At 41.8% G+C, this 18,768-nt stretch overlaps 1 protein-coding gene across 1 annotated transcript in view; it reads left to right on the forward strand.

The window, feature by feature from the left end:
- The window catches only part of LOC105499247 (chondroitin sulfate synthase 1), a 74,582-nt gene that overhangs the window by 13,937 nt on the left and 41,877 nt on the right, over nt 1-18,768 (forward strand). Inside the window, exon 2 of the mRNA XM_011771759.3 lies at nt 1,689-2,184. Coding sequence (XP_011770061.1) covers nt 1,689-2,184 — 496 coding nt within the window. The remainder of the gene's footprint in view (nt 1-1,688; nt 2,185-18,768) is intronic.

Genomic DNA, 18,768 nt, shown 5'->3' on the forward strand with positions numbered 1-18,768 from the left:
TTCTGCCACATTCCCTCTAGAAGCTTCCTGTGGCTCTTGCAACATAGAGCCCTGCATCTTTAGTGTACTCTGCCAGGCCCTGCACATTTGCCTCTGTACTTTTTTTTTTTTTTTTTTTGAGATGGAGTCTTGCTCTTTTGCCCAGGCTGGAGTGCAGTGGTGCGATCTCGGCTCACTGCAACCTCCGCCTCCCAGGTTCAAGCAATTCTCCTGCCTTAGCCTCCCGAGTAGCTGGGATTACAGGCACTCACCACCATGCCTGGCTAAACTTTGTATTTTTTTTAGTAGAGACAGAGTTTCACCATGTTGACCAGGCTGGTCTTGAACTCCTGACCTTGTGATCTTCCTGCCTCAGCCTTCCAAAGTGCTGGGATTACAGGCGTGAGCCACTGTGCCTGGCCGCATTTGCCTCTGTATTAGTCCATTCTCACACTGCTGATAAAGACATACCCAAAATAGGTAATTTATGAAGAAACAGAGGTTTTGTTGTTGCTGTTGTTGTTGTTGTTTTAAATTTATTTTTTTGAGACGGAGTCTCGCTCTGTCGCTCTCAGCTCGCTGCACGCTCTGCCTTCCTGGTTCACACCATTCTCCTGCCTCAGCCTCCCGAGTAGCTGGGACTATAGGCGCACACCACTATGGCCTGGCTAATTTTTTTGTATTTTTAGTAGACAGGGTTTCACCACGTTAGCCAGGATGGTCTTGATCTCCTGACCTCATTCATGATCTGCCCGCCTCGGCCTCCCAAAGTGCTGGGATTACAGGCATGAGCCACCGCGCCCGGCCAAGAAACAGAGGTTTAATGGATTCACAGTTCCACGTAGCTGAGGAGGACTCACAATCATGGCAGAAAGTGAAAGACACATCTTACTTGGTGGCAGACAAGAGAGAATGAGAGCCAAGCTAAAAGGGAAACCCCTTGTAAAACCATGAGATCTCTTGAGACTCAGTCATGACCATGAGAACAGTGTGGTGGAAATTGCCCCCATGATTCACTTATCTCCCTCCAGGTCCCTCCCGCAACATGTGGGAATTGTGGGAGCTATAATTCAAGATGAGATTTGGGTGGGGACACAGCCAAACTGTATCAGCCTTCTTCCTCGCCTCATGACAGCGCTTTCGGGCCCTGCATTCCTTGATGTTAACCCTGTTTCAGGGGAAGGCTCCCTGTTCTGTTGGTCTAGCTCATGTCCTGTGCTCTGCTCTTTGTAAGTACTTCTCTTAGCTTATGTCCTCTCTATGAGTTGGGGACCACGTTTTTGTTCACCATCACATCCCTTTAGCTTAGCACATACTTGGCGCTTGGTTCAAAGAAAATTTTTTGAGTGAACCATTTGATTTTGTTTTTTGTTTTATAGAGCTGAGAAGTTTGTAGGTAGGGAGTTGATAGTATCACAAAATTAATCTGTATACCCAGATCTTGGTCCCCTGGCAGTTTGGTTTTCAACCATAACTAGTTATCCTAGAACAGTTTTACCACTTCTTCATTTTTTATTGGGGTTCTTTTGAAAATTAATTTAGACTTTGCAATACCCAGTAACCTGGCCTTTCATTAAGAGGAATCAAGCAGGCCAGGTAGCTTTTTATCATTCCATTGAACATGGCGATGCAAAATGAGCAGATATGTGAATTCCTGAAAATCAGCTTGGAATAAACTGTTCTCTAACTGATACTTATTTTAATTCCAGAACATGGTCCAAGACAATTCCTGGGAAAGTGCAGTTCTTCTCAAGTGAGGGTTCTGACACATCTATACCAATTCCAATAGTGCCACTACGGGGTGTGGATGACTCCTACCCGCCCCAGAAGAAGTCCTTCATGATGCTCAAGTACATGCACGACCACTACTTGGACAAGTATGAATGGTTTATGAGAGCAGATGATGACGTGTACATCAAAGGAGACCGTCTGGAGAATTTCCTGAGGAGTTTGAATAGCAGCGAGCCCCTCTTTCTTGGGCAGACAGGCCTGGGCACCACGGAAGAAATGGGAAAACTGGCCCTCGAGCCTGGTGAGAACTTCTGCATGGGGGGGCCTGGCGTGATCATGAGCCGGGAGGTACTTCGGAGAATGGTGCCGCACATTGGCAAGTGTCTCCGGGAGATGTACACCACCCATGAGGACGTGGAGGTGGGAAGATGTGTCCGGAGGTTTGCAGGGGTGCAGTGTGTATGGTCTTATGAGGTAAGAACAGAATTCTTTACCACGGGAAAAACTTAATTTTGTCAATTTTGTCATTAGTTCTCAGTGTATCATAGGAAATAAGAGATGATATCCTCTTTGAGGGTTAAAGTTGGTGGTATTCTACATTTTTAGCCTTAGATTAAAAGTTTCAGTTCCCCTTTATTACCTTTTCTCAGCTTTGAGCGCATATCTTCTATACGTTTTCGCCCCCCCCCCCCACACACACACAGTCTTGCTCTGTCTTCCAGACTGGAGTGCAGTGGTGTGATCTCGGCTTACTGCAACCTCCGCCTTCTGGGTTCAAGCAATTCCCCTGCCTCAGCCTCCCGAGTAGCTAGGATTATAGGCATGCACCACCACACTAGGCTAATTTTTGTATTCTTAGTAGAGACGAGGTTTCACCATGCTGGGCAGGCTGGTCTTGAACTCTTGACCTCGTGATCTACCCGCCTCAGCCTCCCAAAGTGCTGGGATTACAGGCATGAGCCACTGCGCCTGGCTCTTCCATACTTTTGTCCTAATACTTAATAAATAATGGCATTTGGGGCCTAAAGAATAGATAATGGTTTGTTTATGGTCACGGTGATATTTTCTTGATTATCCAGAAAATCATCTTGTCTGACTTCTGATTCCACAGATGTAATTGCAAGAATGTAGGATATCTCCCTATTTGTTTTTGCAAAGGCCTGGCTCTTGTCATCTGGTCATAATGACCTACACAGATTAGAAACTTATCTGTTTTGAATTTATAAAAGGAATCATGATGTAAAAAAGCCAATAGCATTTGGTTTTGCATTTGTTGTGTACCTTGACTTTCAGATAGTGACTGTAATCTGTGAGTTTACAATATAGTTATTGCTTTAGAATAGGTGTCATTCAGCTTCTGAGTTACTGTGACACATAAATGAAATTGCCGAAGGAAGTCCAATTGTAGATGTTTTCTCTGTAGCAGTTCTAGAGAAGATGAGTTGGCTTTGGACTTTCCTCTGTTGTTATTGGCAGTGTGCTCCCTTTGCCTGCAGTTTGCAGAATCTGATATCAGTTAGGGTGAAAGAAATTATTTAGGTTGTGTTGTCTTTAGATTAATAAACTATTGGCAGTTGTGAGGAGCAGAGGGAATTGCTAGATCTTTTGCCTAAGAAAAAGAATACACTTTCTGATATGAACTGTTAGCTTTTTTCTGAACTAATTTTCTAAAGCCCGTACTTGAGTGAAAGAGTAGTATTCTTGCCTGTACTTGTCTACCCCCAGACTTGCTTTTAAATGTCTGCTAATCACTCATTTTTTTGTTGTTTGTTTGAACTTTAGGGAAGTGGACATTTTCAAGCATACACGGGGTGGTCATGTAATTTTTAATTATAAAGTCACAAATACATTTTAAGTCCTAAATGTGATCTTGGGTGAACGCTTTAATCCCTGTGTGCCTTACGCCATCCCCCCAACCCCAGCACGTAGGAGATGGCTCACTGGGCCTGCAGGATCTCTCTGTTGTCACGAATTTTTGCAGTGAGGAAAGCTGTTTGAGGATTTCACGCTGTTTTAAGCAGAATACAGCTGGCAGTATTTCTGCATTTTCCCCATCCTAATTAAGTAGTTATAGCCTTAACACATTTCATTATGGTTAAAACATGTAACACGTTGTGTATTTTGGAACACTTTCCCCTGACCATCATCTCCAAGAAGCCAACCTTTCTTGCTGTAATCATAGAAAACAGACCTTCTTTTGGGAGAGAAAAAGTGTGTCTTAGTGTGGTCATGTTGTTATATACTGCTGGACAGACACCAATGGAGCCAGTCTCTTGAGTTTGATCAAGAACTTGGGTTTAGCATTAGTGCCAAGATGTAGTTAGAAAGTGTCATCCTGGGGCTGCAGGGGTGGGAGGCCATTTTGGAGATGATTTTCCTCTGATATGAGGTAATTACAAAAGGTTTCTGATGGCCTACAAAGGGGTGCATGGGGTACATGGAATTATCCTGTCTGGACACTTGAGGCCTCCTCTTAGGCTTGATGCATCCTGTCAGTGTTCGTATCAGCTAAAGGGACCTGGTTGGTGAGAAGGCCCCCAACCTGGGTAGTTCCCTGTCTCCCTGCCTTGGGAGGTGGGTCCGGGACAGCAGCAGCAAGGCTCTCCCTGGGAGTGTGGTGAGTTGGGCCTGCTGCAGCTCTGCATTTCTTTAAATGCCCTGTGGTGATGGAGCTTTGACTCAATGCTGCAGGCTTCTCCTCAGGGGCTTGTGCCACAGGGCCCTCCCACCTGCAGTGCCCAGAGTTCTCTTTTTCTCTTCTGTGAGCTGCCTTGCCTGTTCATAGTCTTGGCCCATATTTCTGCTGAAATGTCTGTCTTAGGGTTTTGTTGAAGCGCTTTATTCTGGATGGAGTATCTCTTCTCAGACTATGACTTATCTTTTCACTTTAATTGTGGGATTTTTATTGTACATGAATTGTGAATCTAATGCATCATTCTTTCTTTTACGGTTTATGCTTTTGTGCCTTGTTTAAGAAATTCTTCCCTTTCTTAGGTCACGAATATTTTTTCTCCTGTATGTTTTCTTGTGTTTAAAGTGTTGCCTTTCACGTATAGTTCTTCATTATAATTTTAAGAATTCATCTGTTGGAGTACTTGCCATCTTATTAGACCTTTGATTTCTATGTTTTTTTCTTTTTCTTTTTATAAAACTTTAAGTGCTTCTAACCTAAGTTGTTATTAGGGTTTATCATTGTGTTTACCACTCAGGTAAAATTAATCCTTCGTGTGGATGAGGAACTTTTTATTAAACTTCCTGTAAATCTAGTTTCCCCATTAAGGCTCACATTATGGGAAATTATTGAGGTGTAGTCTTATGTTAAAGACAATTATGTTAAGCTTTGGGACTTGGAAGGTACTTATTTTGCCCTATTATAAACCTAGCCAGAAGGTATAATTTTTTTTGGCAAGTAGAAATAATACCTTGGGATAACACTTAGGTAATTAAAATGACTTGTGAGGAAAGGAACAACTATCAAAATCAAAGTCAAGATTCATTTCTAAACTTGTTTTGATAATTATTGGTGGTTATTAATAAATAGACTTGAGAACTTTGTTTGGAAATAATGTTAAACTCACAGAAAAGTCACAAGAGAGTAAGAGCGTAGGCCTTGAGGCTGGAGAAGAGCTGAGAGGAGCTCGGCTCCTGGTTCCCCTTGCCACATGGTGTCAGCAGTATTGACTCAACTCAGGTGAGGCTTTTTTGAGAATTATTATTGAAAGGTTTGAAATAGAAATTCATTTTATCAAGGCAAGTGCATTAAAAGCTATACTACTCTTAAGAGGGAACAAAAAGAAAGTTGACTTAAGTAACCTATTCATTTTGTCTTTTAACTTTCGAGTTGACGTGTACTATACCTATGGAAAAGTGCATAGGTCGTAAGTGTTGAGCTCAGTGGATTTTCACAGACTGCATGCAGGCAACCAGTACCCGGATCTTTCTTTTATTATTTCTCATATTTGACTAGGCGTGAAGGTGTAGAGAGTAATCGTTATTAATGAAATTTGGAGATAGGCAAAGGTGGATTTGACAACTTTAAAATGTTTATTGTTTTTAATAGCCGATACTGTCATGTGGCTCAAAATTCAGAAGTGCAAAGGGCTTATAGGAATATGTCTTCCTTCCTCTGCCTCCAGCCCCTGGGCTTCCACTGTGAATCAGCCACCATGGTGCCTCCTTATGGAGGTTTCCTGTGTGTCTTATCGTATCATATACAAACAATTAAGTTTCTTCTCTCCCCATTTACATGAATGGTAGCGTAATACTACTATCTATGTCTTGGAAGATTTCCTATTTGCCTAATTGGTAAATAAAACAACTTCATTTTTTTGATGGACATTCAGGCTATTTCCAGTTCTTTCAGCACTGTTGCTAGGGGGTCATTTAACCCAAGGCTCCCCAACCTTTTTCATGTCATGACATTGACTCCGTTCACTCACGCTGAGGAGCCTGTCTCCAGGGGCTGCTGTTACCCCAATCCCTAACTGCTGTCCCCTCCACCACCCCTACAGCCCCATACTACTCTAGGCCTGGAAGGATTATTATCTGGGCACATGTGGAACTTCTTTGTGTTACACCCGCACACCAAAATATACCAGTTATGAAGCTCTGAGTTAGCCAGTAAGTACTTGTTAAGGGCTCATTAATGAGCCCAGAACTGCCCTCTGAATTGGTAGGGAAATTGCAAAAGATTGAAACATGAATGGCCGCCTTTTTCTCCCTGAAGGACTTTAGAGTAGTTGAGGAGACAAAGACCATATGTTCATGAAACAGTTGAAGAGAAATTAAAAATATGAAACCCTATGATACTGATTTTAAATATAAAACAGTGCAGGGAAGGCTGAAATGGATAATGTTCTTTTTATGGGAAGGCATATCATCAAGGGAAATTGGAGTTTGCAGCAAAATGTGTAAAAAGATAAAATCTTCCTGGTTAGTCTGACTGTCTTATAAAGGAATGTTGAACATCCATGTACCAGAAGCCTGGGGTATTTTTCCCTTTAATAATAGAAGAAATACTGTTTCTTTAAAAAAAAAAAAAAATGACACATTGCAATTGTACGTATTGGTGGAGTATGGTTTAATGTATTCATGTATATGTTGCATAATGATCAAATCAGGAAGATTAACATGTCCATCACCTCATGAGAGGTTTTTGAATGTTCTCTCCACAAAGAAATAATTTTTCTTGACTTTGGGTTGTCATGGAGATGACTTGTGTTACAGTAGTTGCTTCCTCACTCATTTAGGCTGCCCGTTAAACTCGCAGGCCTGAGAACCAGGCAGACCCTCAGTGGCAAGAATAGATGTCCCAAAGAGTGAGCACTAATGCTGCATGTTCTATCCATTATCAAAAGTGGGGTATTAGGGCAGGCGTGGTGGCTCACGTCTGTAGTCCCAGCGCTTTGGGAGGCCAGGGTGGATGGATCACTTGAGGTCAGGAGTTCAAGACCAGCCTGGCCAACATGGTGAAACCTCGTCTCTACTAAAAATACAAAAATTAGCTGGGCATGGTGGCAGGCACCTGTTGTCCTAGTTACTCAGGGGGCTGAGGCAGGAGAATCACTTGAACCTGGGGGGCAGAGGTTGAAGTGAGCCGAGATCATGCCGCTTCACTTCAGCCTGGGCAAAAGGCAAAACTCCGTCCGCCCCCCCCCCCCAAAAAAAGTGGGATATTGAAGTCTGTAATACCATTGTTATTTTTAAGGCAGACTCTCGCTCTGTTACCCAGACTGGAGTACAGTGGCATGACCTCAGCTTGCTGCAACCTCTGCCTCCTGGGTTCAAGTGATTGTCGGGCCTTAGTCTCCTGAGTACCTGGGATAACAGGAGTGTGCCACCATGCCCAGCTAAATTTTGTATTTTTATTAGGGATGGAGTTTCACCATGTTGACCAGGCTGATCTTGAACTCCTGGCCTCAAGTGATCTGCCTGCTTTAGCCTCCCAAAATGCTGGAATTACAGCTGTGAACCACCATACCTAGTCAGAAATCTCTAATGTTATTGTTGAATTGTCTGTTTCTTCCTTCAATTCTGTCAGGTTTTTCTCCTTTTATTTCAGGGCTGTGTTTTGGGATGTATATATGTTTATATTTGTTATACCTGCTTGATGGATAGATACTTGTATCGTTATAAAATTCCTTCTTTGTCTCTAGTAACAATTTTTGTCTAAAGTCTATTTTGTCTGATATTAGTATAACGACTCCAGCTCTCTTGGTTACCATTTGCATGGTATATCTTTTTTCATCCTTTTGCTTTCAACTTGTTTGTGTCTTTGAATGTAAAGTATGTCTCTCATGAAGACAGCATATAGTTGGATCATTTAAAAAATTCGTTCTGTCAATTTTGCCTAATAATTGGAGTGTTTAATTAATTTGCATTTAATATAATTACTGATAGAGGAGGACTTATGCCTGCCATTTTGCTATTTTCTGTATGTCATATCTTTGTTTTTCTGTTACTCCAATACTGCCTTTTTTATTACCTAGTGTACCATTGTAATTCCCTTGTCATTTCTTGTACTGTATTGTTTAGTAGTTGCCTTGGGAATGAACATCTTACCTGATAATTTAGTTCTGATTAATACCAACTTAATAGTAGTAAACACAAGATTTGCTCATGTGTAGCTGTGTTCTCTCCTCTCTTTGTGTGGTTGCTATCAAATAAATTATATCTTTATACATTGTATGCCAGTCAATAGAGAGTTGTAATAATTGCTTTATATACTTGTATTTTAAATCAGATCAGAGAAAAAAGGAATTATAAATAAAAATACATTTATATCCTTTTTTACCTATGTAGTTACCCTCATTGGGCTTTTTATTTATGCCTATTTGAGTTATTGTATAATGTTCTTTCATTTCAGCTTGAAAGACTTCCTTTAATATTTTTCATAGAGCAAGTTTGCTAGACATGAATTCTCTTTGTTTCTCTTGGAATGTCCTAATTTCTCCTTCACTTTTTTCCTAATGTCTCCTTCACTTTTTTCCTAATTTCTCCTTCACTTTTGAAGGACATCTTTGTTGGATACAGAATTCTTGGTTGCCAATCTTTTTCTTTTATCACTTTGAATGGAGGCTATCTGGCATTCATGGTTTTTGATAAATCAGTTTTAATCTTACTGAGGAGCCTTTGTATGTCATGAGTTGCTTTTCTTGCTACTACTCTTAAGATTCTCTTTGGCTTTCAACAGTTTGATAGGATGTGTCTAGGTGATTCCTTTGTGTTTATCATACTTGGAGTTTGTTGTGTCTCTTGGATATGTGGCTTGTTTTTCATCAAATTTGGAGATTTTTCACTTATTATTTCTTGAGTATTTCTGCCCCTTTCTCTCTGTTTCTATTTTCCTTTGGAACGCCCATCATGCTGTGTTCTACTCATTTTTACTCCTGTTTTCTTTCTCTTTCTCACTCTAGATAATTGCAGTGGCCTACTTTCAGTTTCATGGATTCTTTCTTCTGCCTGTTCAAATCTGCTGTGATATTTTCATTTCAGATATTGTACTTTTCAACTCCATAATTTCTGTTTGGCTCATTAAAAATACAAATAATTTCTGTCTCTGTATTGGCTACTTTTCCCCCCTTTGTATGGGCCATACTTTCTTGTTTCTTTGCATATCTCATAATTTTTTTTGGAAACTGGACATTTACTTACTATTATTTAAATGTGACAGCTCTTGAAATCACATTCTACCCCTTCTTCAGGGATGTTATTGCTGGGCTTTGTTGTTTGTTTAGTGTCTTTTCAGAACCAGTTCTGTACAGTGTATTTTTTTTGTATGTGGCCACTGAAGTCTCTCCATGATTTGTTTAGTGCTTAGCTAATGACTGGACAGAGATTTCCTTAGATGCCTGGAACTAAAAAGTTTCTGACTCTTTGCTGAGGGGTATGTGTACATGTTGGTGCTTGCCCTGAACACTCACCAGGCAGTTGACAACTCTGCCTTAACCTTCACTTGACTTGCTTGTACAGAGAGCTTAGGGCCTTCTTGGATCTTTGCTGAACCTGCACACACCCCCACACATGCATGTGGCCTTGTAGATTCCCAGGAGTAATATACTGAAGCTTTTTCAAAACCCCATATCACATCTTATTCCTTGCTTTTCTTTTTAAGCTTTTTATGTAGCCTGTTTTTTTTTTTTTTTTTTTGTTCCCCTACCTCTCCTCCCCCGCCAGGTTTATGGTTAGCCATCCCCTTGGGCAGTGCAGTATTCAGCAATTGCCTGTGATTGTTCTTGACCAGCCCCCCTTCTGCTTCCAAGAAGCTGTTTGCAATAGAAAAATTCTGAGTCAGGTCAAATAAAGACAACATTGCAAGGTCTTCCAGGGAACCAGATAGGTCAGACAATGACAGTTCTTTGGGAATGGGGCTTTGAAGGAGCTCCAGCCGCTTTATGACCCCTCTAGTGGCTTCCAGGCTGCTGGTTTTTGCTGTGATTGTAGACTGTTGTTTTTCAAGGCTAGGGTAGAAAACAGACTGGAAATAGGGCAAATTAAAATGCCATAAAACTTACTATTACCAAAATTTTTGTCTTTTTCTTGCATAAATGCTGTCTGAATTACTGCAAAGCTTTAATATCCAGAGTCCTGAAGAGGTTGTCTCTGCCCATTTTTGCCAGCATTCTCTTGACTTTTAGGGCAGACAGAATTTTTGGAGGTCTTCACTCTGCCATTTTCACTGATGTCACCTAGGAGCATCCATTATGGGGCCTTAGCTCCACAGCTTAAATTTTGCTTTTTATAATTAAATGAATTATGCTGAGTGTCCCCTTACACTCTGATTAAGAAGTCAGGGTATTGTGCTCTAAAAATTAGAAAGACTTCAACCAATTAGTTACAATATTCACATACATTAATTTCAAAAATAAAAAAAAAAAATTTTGGACATCTGTAGCAAGACACTGTGCTAGCTGGAGACACAGCAGTGCAGAAAGCCAAGACCATGGTCTCCTATATGCTGGTGGAGCGAGGTGGGGTGCAGTGAGACAGACAATGCAGAGGAGTATGTGTGGTATGTTTAGGACATAGCATAGTGGTCAGCATGACTGTAGTGGAATGAGGAGGCAGAGCGGGGCGAAGGGTAAGGCCAGACAACACCAGAGTTGAGGGGATGCAGGGAATGCTAAGGACATTGGTTTGGGCACAAATAGGCCTGACTTGAATCATGTTGCCTCATTCGGCTTCGTTCTTCACTAGCGGTGTGGTCTTGGGCAGCGAGTTACCTGACTCCCCTGAACCTTAATTTCCTTAAAAATGGGGTGAGGGTAGAAATTGTCTACCTTATAGGATGGTTCCAAGGATAAATTGAGAAGATGCATGTTGCCTATTACCATAGCTCATGTTTGGGACATGCTTGTGAAATGTGAGGTGGGCTCCGGTGGGAGGCAACTGGATCATGGGAGTGGATCCCTCATAAATGGTTTGGTTGTGGTGCTGTCCTCCTAATAGTAAGTTAGTTCTTTACAAGATCCGGTTGTTTAAACATGTGTACCACCCCCCTTCTCTTGCTCCCATCTGTGCCATGTGAGATGACATGCTTGTGAAATGTGAGGGCTACCGGAAACTATCCTCAAGTATCTGAAAAGCAAAGCCCTTCAGAACTCATTCCCTGAGACCGCACATAGATTTTGATCTATATAAACAAATACATGAATATGCTTTGTAGTAACATTATAGTCTTGGAATCCCATGTGTTTGTTTTTACAATTTAGGGAAGACTGTTTTGACAGAACCAATCATAGTTTACCTAAGATGGATGTGTTAGCTGCTTTAAATCTGTGATTATTTTGTTGGCAGAACAAACATTCTCCAGGTACGTGGACATCTCTGAAATGGTTTCACCCTTGGCTATATCAGAGTCCTGTGATTGTGAGAGCCTATTAGCACATTCTCAGGAGGTGGGATCGACATATCATTTTCTTTATCTTAAGACATAGCACAGTGGCATTTCCTGTATACATTTGAAGAGATTGAGATCACAGCTGTTATCACCTCAGTTCCCATAATAGAACTGACGTGTTAGTCCATTCTCGCACTGCTATAAGGAAATATCTGAGACTGGGTAATTTATAAGGAAAAGAGGTTTAATTGACTGGTGGTTCAGTAGGCTGTACAGGAAGCATAGCACAGGCATCTGCTTGGCTTCTGGGGAGGCTTCAGGGAGCTTCTCATGGTGGAAGGCAGAGGGGAAGCAAACATCTCACATGGCACAGATGGGAGCAAGGGAAGGGGGTGGTATACATGTTTAAATAACCGGATCTTGTAAAGAACTAACTCACTGTTAGGAAGACAGCACCACAACCAAACCATTCATGAGGGATCCACCCCCATGATCTAGTTGCCTCCCACCGGAGCCCATCTCCAACACTGGGAATTGCATTTCAACATGAGATATGGGTGGGGACAAATATCCAAACTGTATCAGCGGTAGTCTGCCTTTTAAAACATACATCAATATTCAAAGCATTTTGAGATAAAAATAAAACAAGGCTCGACAGTGGCTCATGCCTGTAATCCCAGCACCAAGATGGGAGAATCACTTGAGCCCGGGAGTTCAAGACCAGCCTGGGCAACATAGTAAGACCCTGTCTCTGTCAAAAAAAAAAAAGAAAAAGAAAGAAAAAAATTGGCTGGGTATTTTGTTGAACGCTTGTGGTCCTAGCTCCTTTGGAGGTGAGGTAGGAAGATGGCTTGAGCCTGGAAGGTTGAGGCTGCAGAGAGCTGTGATTGTGCCACTGCACACCAAGGCAGGATACTGTAAGCTATAAGGGAAAGCACAGGGTGGGTGCTTGGATCAATTAGAGCAGACAGGATGAGTTGGGGAGCTGTGGGAGGCACTCCGGTTGCCTGGGCCATGCCCTTCTGTAAAGGTGGCTGGGTTTCTGGACTGTTCCAACCAATCACGAAGGCATCCTTTCACATTTTTAAGAGGTCTTAAGATGGCATCAGCAAAGCTTTTGAGTCTTTAGTTCTAACATTTAATCATCTTTATTGAACTAATAAGACCCTCTGCTGTTTGAAAAGGAACAGGTGAGGGAACAAAGGTGAAACTGGATCTGGTGGTGGCAGTGTTGTTCATCTAAGGCAGTGTTGTCTGGGATAGGAAAATCGGAGGTAAAATGTAAGGTTTAGAAGTGTACGTCAGTGTATGTGTGGACTTCAAGTATTAGCATTGCCTGTGGGTCTTAGACCAGGTGGGAGTTTCTTAGAGGCAGACCATCTGCAAGAGAATCACTTCAGGTGCTTGCTAATGGGCAAATTTCTAGGCCCCAGACTTGGCAAGTGGAGTCCAGTGATCTGCATTGTTTACAGGCTTCTCTGGTAAATTTTATACTTGCTAATGTTTAAGAACCATCATTGCCATTTAGCCCTGGGTCTTTCTAGTAAGTAACTTTTATAAAGTCAGGTTGGTGGGAGGCCAGACTTGGCACACAAATGCCCCCAGTCATATATTTGATAGGTTAATGCTTTATATATATGTATTCTTTTCCTTTCTTCTCTCCTCTGAGCCATGTTACTGTCAATGAGTTGTATAACCAGATGCAGTAATGTGTTACTTAATGACAGGGATGCATTCTGAGAAGTATGTCCTCAGGTGATTTTGTTGTATCAACATCATAGAGAGCACTTGCACAAGCCTAGACGGTACAGCCTCCAATATACCTAGGCTGTATGGTGTAGCCTGCGGCTCCTAGGCTCCAAACCTGTACAGCATGTTACTGTGCTGAATACTGTAGGCAACTGGAACACAATGGTGTTTGTATTTCTAAACATATCACAACATATGAAAGGTACAGTAAAAATAAGGTATTACAATCTTACGGGACCACAGTATAAGGGGTCAGTTGTTGACTGAGACGTCGTTACAGGGGCCATGACTGTAAAAGTGAGCAGATGAGTGGTCAGCACTAAATCCTGAGTCACAATGTGGAAGTATTCTGTATTAGATGAGACGATGAAAACAAAGAACTTTTGGCCAGGGATTAAACTGACAAACACCTTAAAGCTAAAACTAAATGATATTTTAAAACATCTTTTGTTTCTGTAATTGATGATTTCACAAATATTCATGTGGTCTGGTTATAAAAGCCTTCTTAAGTCTTAGCTTTTGTTGCCATGAACTGTAACTCCAGATTTATTTATCAAACAAATTATAGTTTAAAGAAGGTAGTTGGTCGAGCACAGTGGCTCATGCCTGTAATCCTAGCACTTTGGGAGGCTGAGGTGGGTGGATCATGTGAGGTCAGGAGTTCAAGACCAGCCTGGCCAACATGGCAAAACCCTGTCTCTACTAAAAATACAAAAAATTAGCTGGGCGTGGTGGTGAGCACCTATAATCCCAGCTACTCAGGAGGCTGAGGCAGGAGAATCACTTGAACCTGGCGGGGCAGAGGTTGAAGTGAGCCGAGATCACACCACTTCTCTACAGCCTGGGCAAAAAGCAAAACTCTGTCTCAAATAAAGTAGTTAACAAAGTATTTGTTAATCACTGTGGTGGTTTTAATGCTTGTTTTAAAGTCTTTGATAATCTTCCTCCTGGAAGTGGAGCTTAATTTCCCTCCTCTTGACTGTGGAGGAACAGGGTGACTCAAGTCTCCTTAATGGAGAATGGGAATCTGGTGGACACCACCTTGACATCACAGGAGTGGGTCACATTTGTATCAGGTACCCCCTCAATGTGATGGCATGAGAAAGACATGTCACCTCTGCATAGTCTTCCCCAAATCCACAACCCCAGTTTAATCAGGAGAAAACTTCAGACAAATCCAAGGTGTGAGATTTTCCACAAGATACTTGATCCGTGTTCTTCAAAAGTGTCAGGGTCACGAAAAGCAAGGAAAGACAGGGAAACTATCAGAGGTTAGAGGTGACCAAGGAGGTGGGATTACTAAATGTACTGTGGGGCCCTAGATTGGACGAGAAAAAGGACATTAGTGGGAAAACTGGTGAAATCTGAATAAAGTCTACACTTTCAGTAATAGTGTATACCTATATCAGTTTCTTAGTTTTGCTCTGTGTGGCATAGTAAAGTGAGATGTTAACATCAGAAGAAGTGGGGTGAAGCTGTGGGAACTCTCTCTGCCATCTTTACAATTCTTCTTTAAATCTAAAATCGTCTCAAAGTAGAAAGTGGCTAGAACCAAGAGATAATTGGACACAAAAGTGATGTCGCTTTCTCTGCCTCTGTGTCCTAATGGCTTCTCTATGCCAAGGGGAAACTAGGCAAAGCAATAGAAGACTAGATCCTCTGTGACTCTAAGTGGATATTGTGCAGGATGTGATTTTTAGCTTATTGACTTCTAAGAACCCTCAGACAGAAAGGTCTTTGTGTGTGAGGGCTGTAGACTTCTAACCCTTACAAAGAGCTTATCAGTTGAGCAAGCTTATAATGTGCTGTGTTATTACTGTAAAAAATTTGTAATGGTACCATTACAGCAAAATGTTTCCCTGGCTAAAAAGGTCTTTCAGCATTCACTCCGCAATTTAACGCTCAGGCTTGCTGACATCATCTTGGTTAACCCTGTAATGTTTGGCTTCTGTGTTTTCTCTCATTGAACTCTTGTAGGGATTTAAAAAGAAAAACAAAAAAAGTACAAAGCTATTTTCTTTGATGTCTAGCACTTATTTCCACAGCCTTTTCTTTAAAAACAAAACAAAACAAAAAACTCCCTATGACAGAAAAATACTATAGGTGCTAGTTTTTCTTTCACATATGTTAACTTGTCTGTGCATTCTCCTGGAACAGATACACTGGTTTTAAAGAAAAAACTTTCATTTAAAATGATGTGGTTTATTTAAGGTAGAAAGTTGAGTACGGTTTCATTTATTTTTACCACCCGAGGAATGCCTGTTTGCTTTTTAGGTGCTTATATATTGATGCTGTAATAATTTAGATTTCTGGTTACTTTATTAGGGTAGGGTGAGCATGGATATTGAATATCCCAGATAATACAAACTTAATTTTTAAAACTTTGTTTATATATATACATACACACACATATACACACACGTATATACACACACATATATACACACACACATATATACACACACACATATATACACACACACGTACACACACACACACATATATACACACATATATACACATACACATATATATACACACACACACATATATATGTAGAGAGAGAGAGAGAGAGAGACTGAGAGAGAAACTCTCAATCCATCACCCAAACTGACGTGCAGTGGGGCAAGCTTGGCTCCTCCTGGGTTCAAGAGATTCTTGTGCCTCAGCTTCCTGAGTAGCCGGAGTTACAGGCACGTTCCAGCACACCTGGCTAATTGTTGTTGTTGTTGTTGTTGTTTTTAGTAGAGAGGATTTTGCCACATTGGCCAGACTGTTCTTGAACTCCTGACTTTAAGTGATCTGTCCACCTTGGCCTCCCAAATTGTTGGGATTACAGGCGTGAGCCACCGCACCGAGCCTGTTAATATGTATTTTTAAAAAATTGTGTGTGTACCTGTGGGTGACAGGCCCTGCTCTAGACATAGGGGCTGCCACAGTGAGCACAGCAAAGTTCCTGTTCTCACGATGTGTTTGTTTCTCTATGGGGATGTCAGAAAATAAGGAGACAAATAAATAAATAATGGCAGGTAGCACTGAGTCTGAAGAAATACAAGTATGATAAGGCGGTAGACTGATGGAGGGACGGGGCTGCTTGTCCAGCTGAGAGAGTGAGAGGCAAACCATGGTCATATATGGGAAAACACCTTTTGAGCAGTTCAAGCAGAGGGCGTGCAGAGGGCCTGAGGCAGTGGAATATGTTCATGACTAAGAAAACACGGAAGCTGAGTTGTTAGAGCACGTGAGTGAGAGGGGCAGCGTCCTGTGAGGCCTGTCCCCTTCTGTGATAAGAACATTGAGGGTTACAGTCAGTGAGCTGAGAGGGCCCTGAGAGTTGGGGCAGACGAGTCTCCATTTCCAGAGGGTTCTTCTGCTCAGCTCATGGAGAAGCAGCTGCAGAGTTGGAGCAGGGAGGTTGGTTGGCAGGCATGCTGATAGTCTGAGAAGAGGCGAGGGAAAGTGACTGGGACCAGGTGAATGATGAGAAGTGGTTGAATGGTGGATACATGGATAAATTTTGCAGGTAGAATTGGTAGGATGTGGGGAGAGAGACAGGTTGCCTGAGCAGTTGAATTCCCAATGAACTCACAGGAATAGAGTTCCTGGTGAAGGGAAAGACTGAGGAAGTTCAGGCTTGATATACAAATAACATCCGTAGCATATTGATGGTATTTAAGACCAGAGATGGCAGCATATTGATGGTATTTGAGTACACGGGGAGTTAGAGAGATAGAGGCAGGGTCTGAGGGCTGAGCTTTGAGGCTCCAATGGGTTAGAGGTCAGAGATGAGGGGGCACCAGCTGAGGAGACTGAACGGGGAAGGCCAGTGAAGTAGGAGGAAACTGATTTATGTTTGCTTAGTTTGCACTTGCAATGTTTGAACACTCACCATTTGGGTACTTGTTACATTAATAGTTGATTTGGAAGGTGGGTATTTGGGAGATTCTTATCAAAAGTGAATATTATGTTTGAAAAGAGAATCCTAGGCTGAGCACAGTGGCTCACGCCTCTAATCCCAGCACTTTGGGAGGCCCAGGTGGGCGGATCACCTGAGGTCAGGAGTTGAAGACCAGCCTCACCAACATGGAGAAACCCCCTCTCTACTAAAAATACAAAATTAGCCAGGCATGGTGGCACATGCCTGTAATCCCAGCTACTTGGGAGGCTGAGGCAGGAGAATTGCTTGAACTTGGGAGGTGGAGGTTGCTGTGAGCCAAGATGGAGCCGTTGCATTCCAGCCTGGGCAAAACGAGCGAAACTCCGTCTCAAAAAAAAAAAAAAAGAGACTCCTCTGGTATGGGTGGACAAGGATGGGATATGTGCTGGCATAACAATGGGAAACTTTTTGCTCTGCTGATGACTGGTGTATGAGACAGTGCTTGAAAATAATAAACCCCAATGGCAGCCCAAGAACCAGTGGACCACAGATGACTGGTGGTCAGCACCTGGGCAGAGCTGAGTGGTGTTTGTTTAGAGAAGTAAGCTGTGGAGTGTGCGCCCTGTGTTACAGAGATTTTATTTACCATGAAATTTGACATTTGCTTATATTGATTTAAAAATGTATGATTTGTTTATTTTTTAAAAGATAATCCACCCCTCTCTACCACGGAACGGGATGCATCCTCATGAAGCTGCTTCATACCTTTACCAGTTGCATAGACATGTACCAGGGTCTCAGCCTTTGTTTTGCAGTCTTCAGTCTATCAACTTTTAAGAGACTGAATGCTGTTGATCATTTGGTGATCTAAGCCTTTTGTAATACTTAAGATTTCCAATTGGACACTTAACTTAGCAGAAATCACTATTAATTTCAGGAGACAGTTATAATTGAACATTGATTCAGTTAAGCCTTTGTAATAGATAGATTTTTTTGGAGGTGGATGAGGTTTAAGGATATCTTATACTTTTGGTATAGAGAGAAACCCCATTTTAAACTGCGTTCTTCTAAGCCTCTGCTTCAGTTCTTCCCTAAAACAGGGTTATTTAACCTTGTCCAAGGTTGTACTGCTTGTAAAGAGATAGATTCAGAGTTTTAATCCAGGCACTCTGACTGTAGAGCCTGCAGTTTGAACTCTAATGATCACATTTTCTTTTTCTGTATGATACTGCACTGTTCCTTTTTATTGTGAATACCGCCAGTATTTGTTTGAAAATAACCAATTTAAAGTTGAAATGTTGAGAATTTTTGACAAAGGGAAAATTTTCGTGGTTCCTACATTTCTTCATTTGGTGGGATACTTTTAGTATACTCATATGTTTAAGAATATATTCAAGTGACAGCTGTTGGACCTCATAGAGGTGTTTGTTTTTGAGACAGGGTCTTGCTCTGTCACCCTGGCTGGCATGACTATAGCTCAGTGCAGCCTCAAACTCTTGGGCTCAAACAGTCCTCCCACCTCAACCTTCTGTTGGCGTGAGCTACCATGCCCTGCCAGTTTTAACATAAGTTGAACTTTAGGAGAGTTTTATTT

Source organism: Macaca nemestrina, chromosome 7 (genome assembly GCF_043159975.1).
Source record: "Macaca nemestrina isolate mMacNem1 chromosome 7, mMacNem.hap1, whole genome shotgun sequence".
NCBI classification, from domain to species: Eukaryota; Metazoa; Chordata; class Mammalia; order Primates; family Cercopithecidae; genus Macaca; species Macaca nemestrina.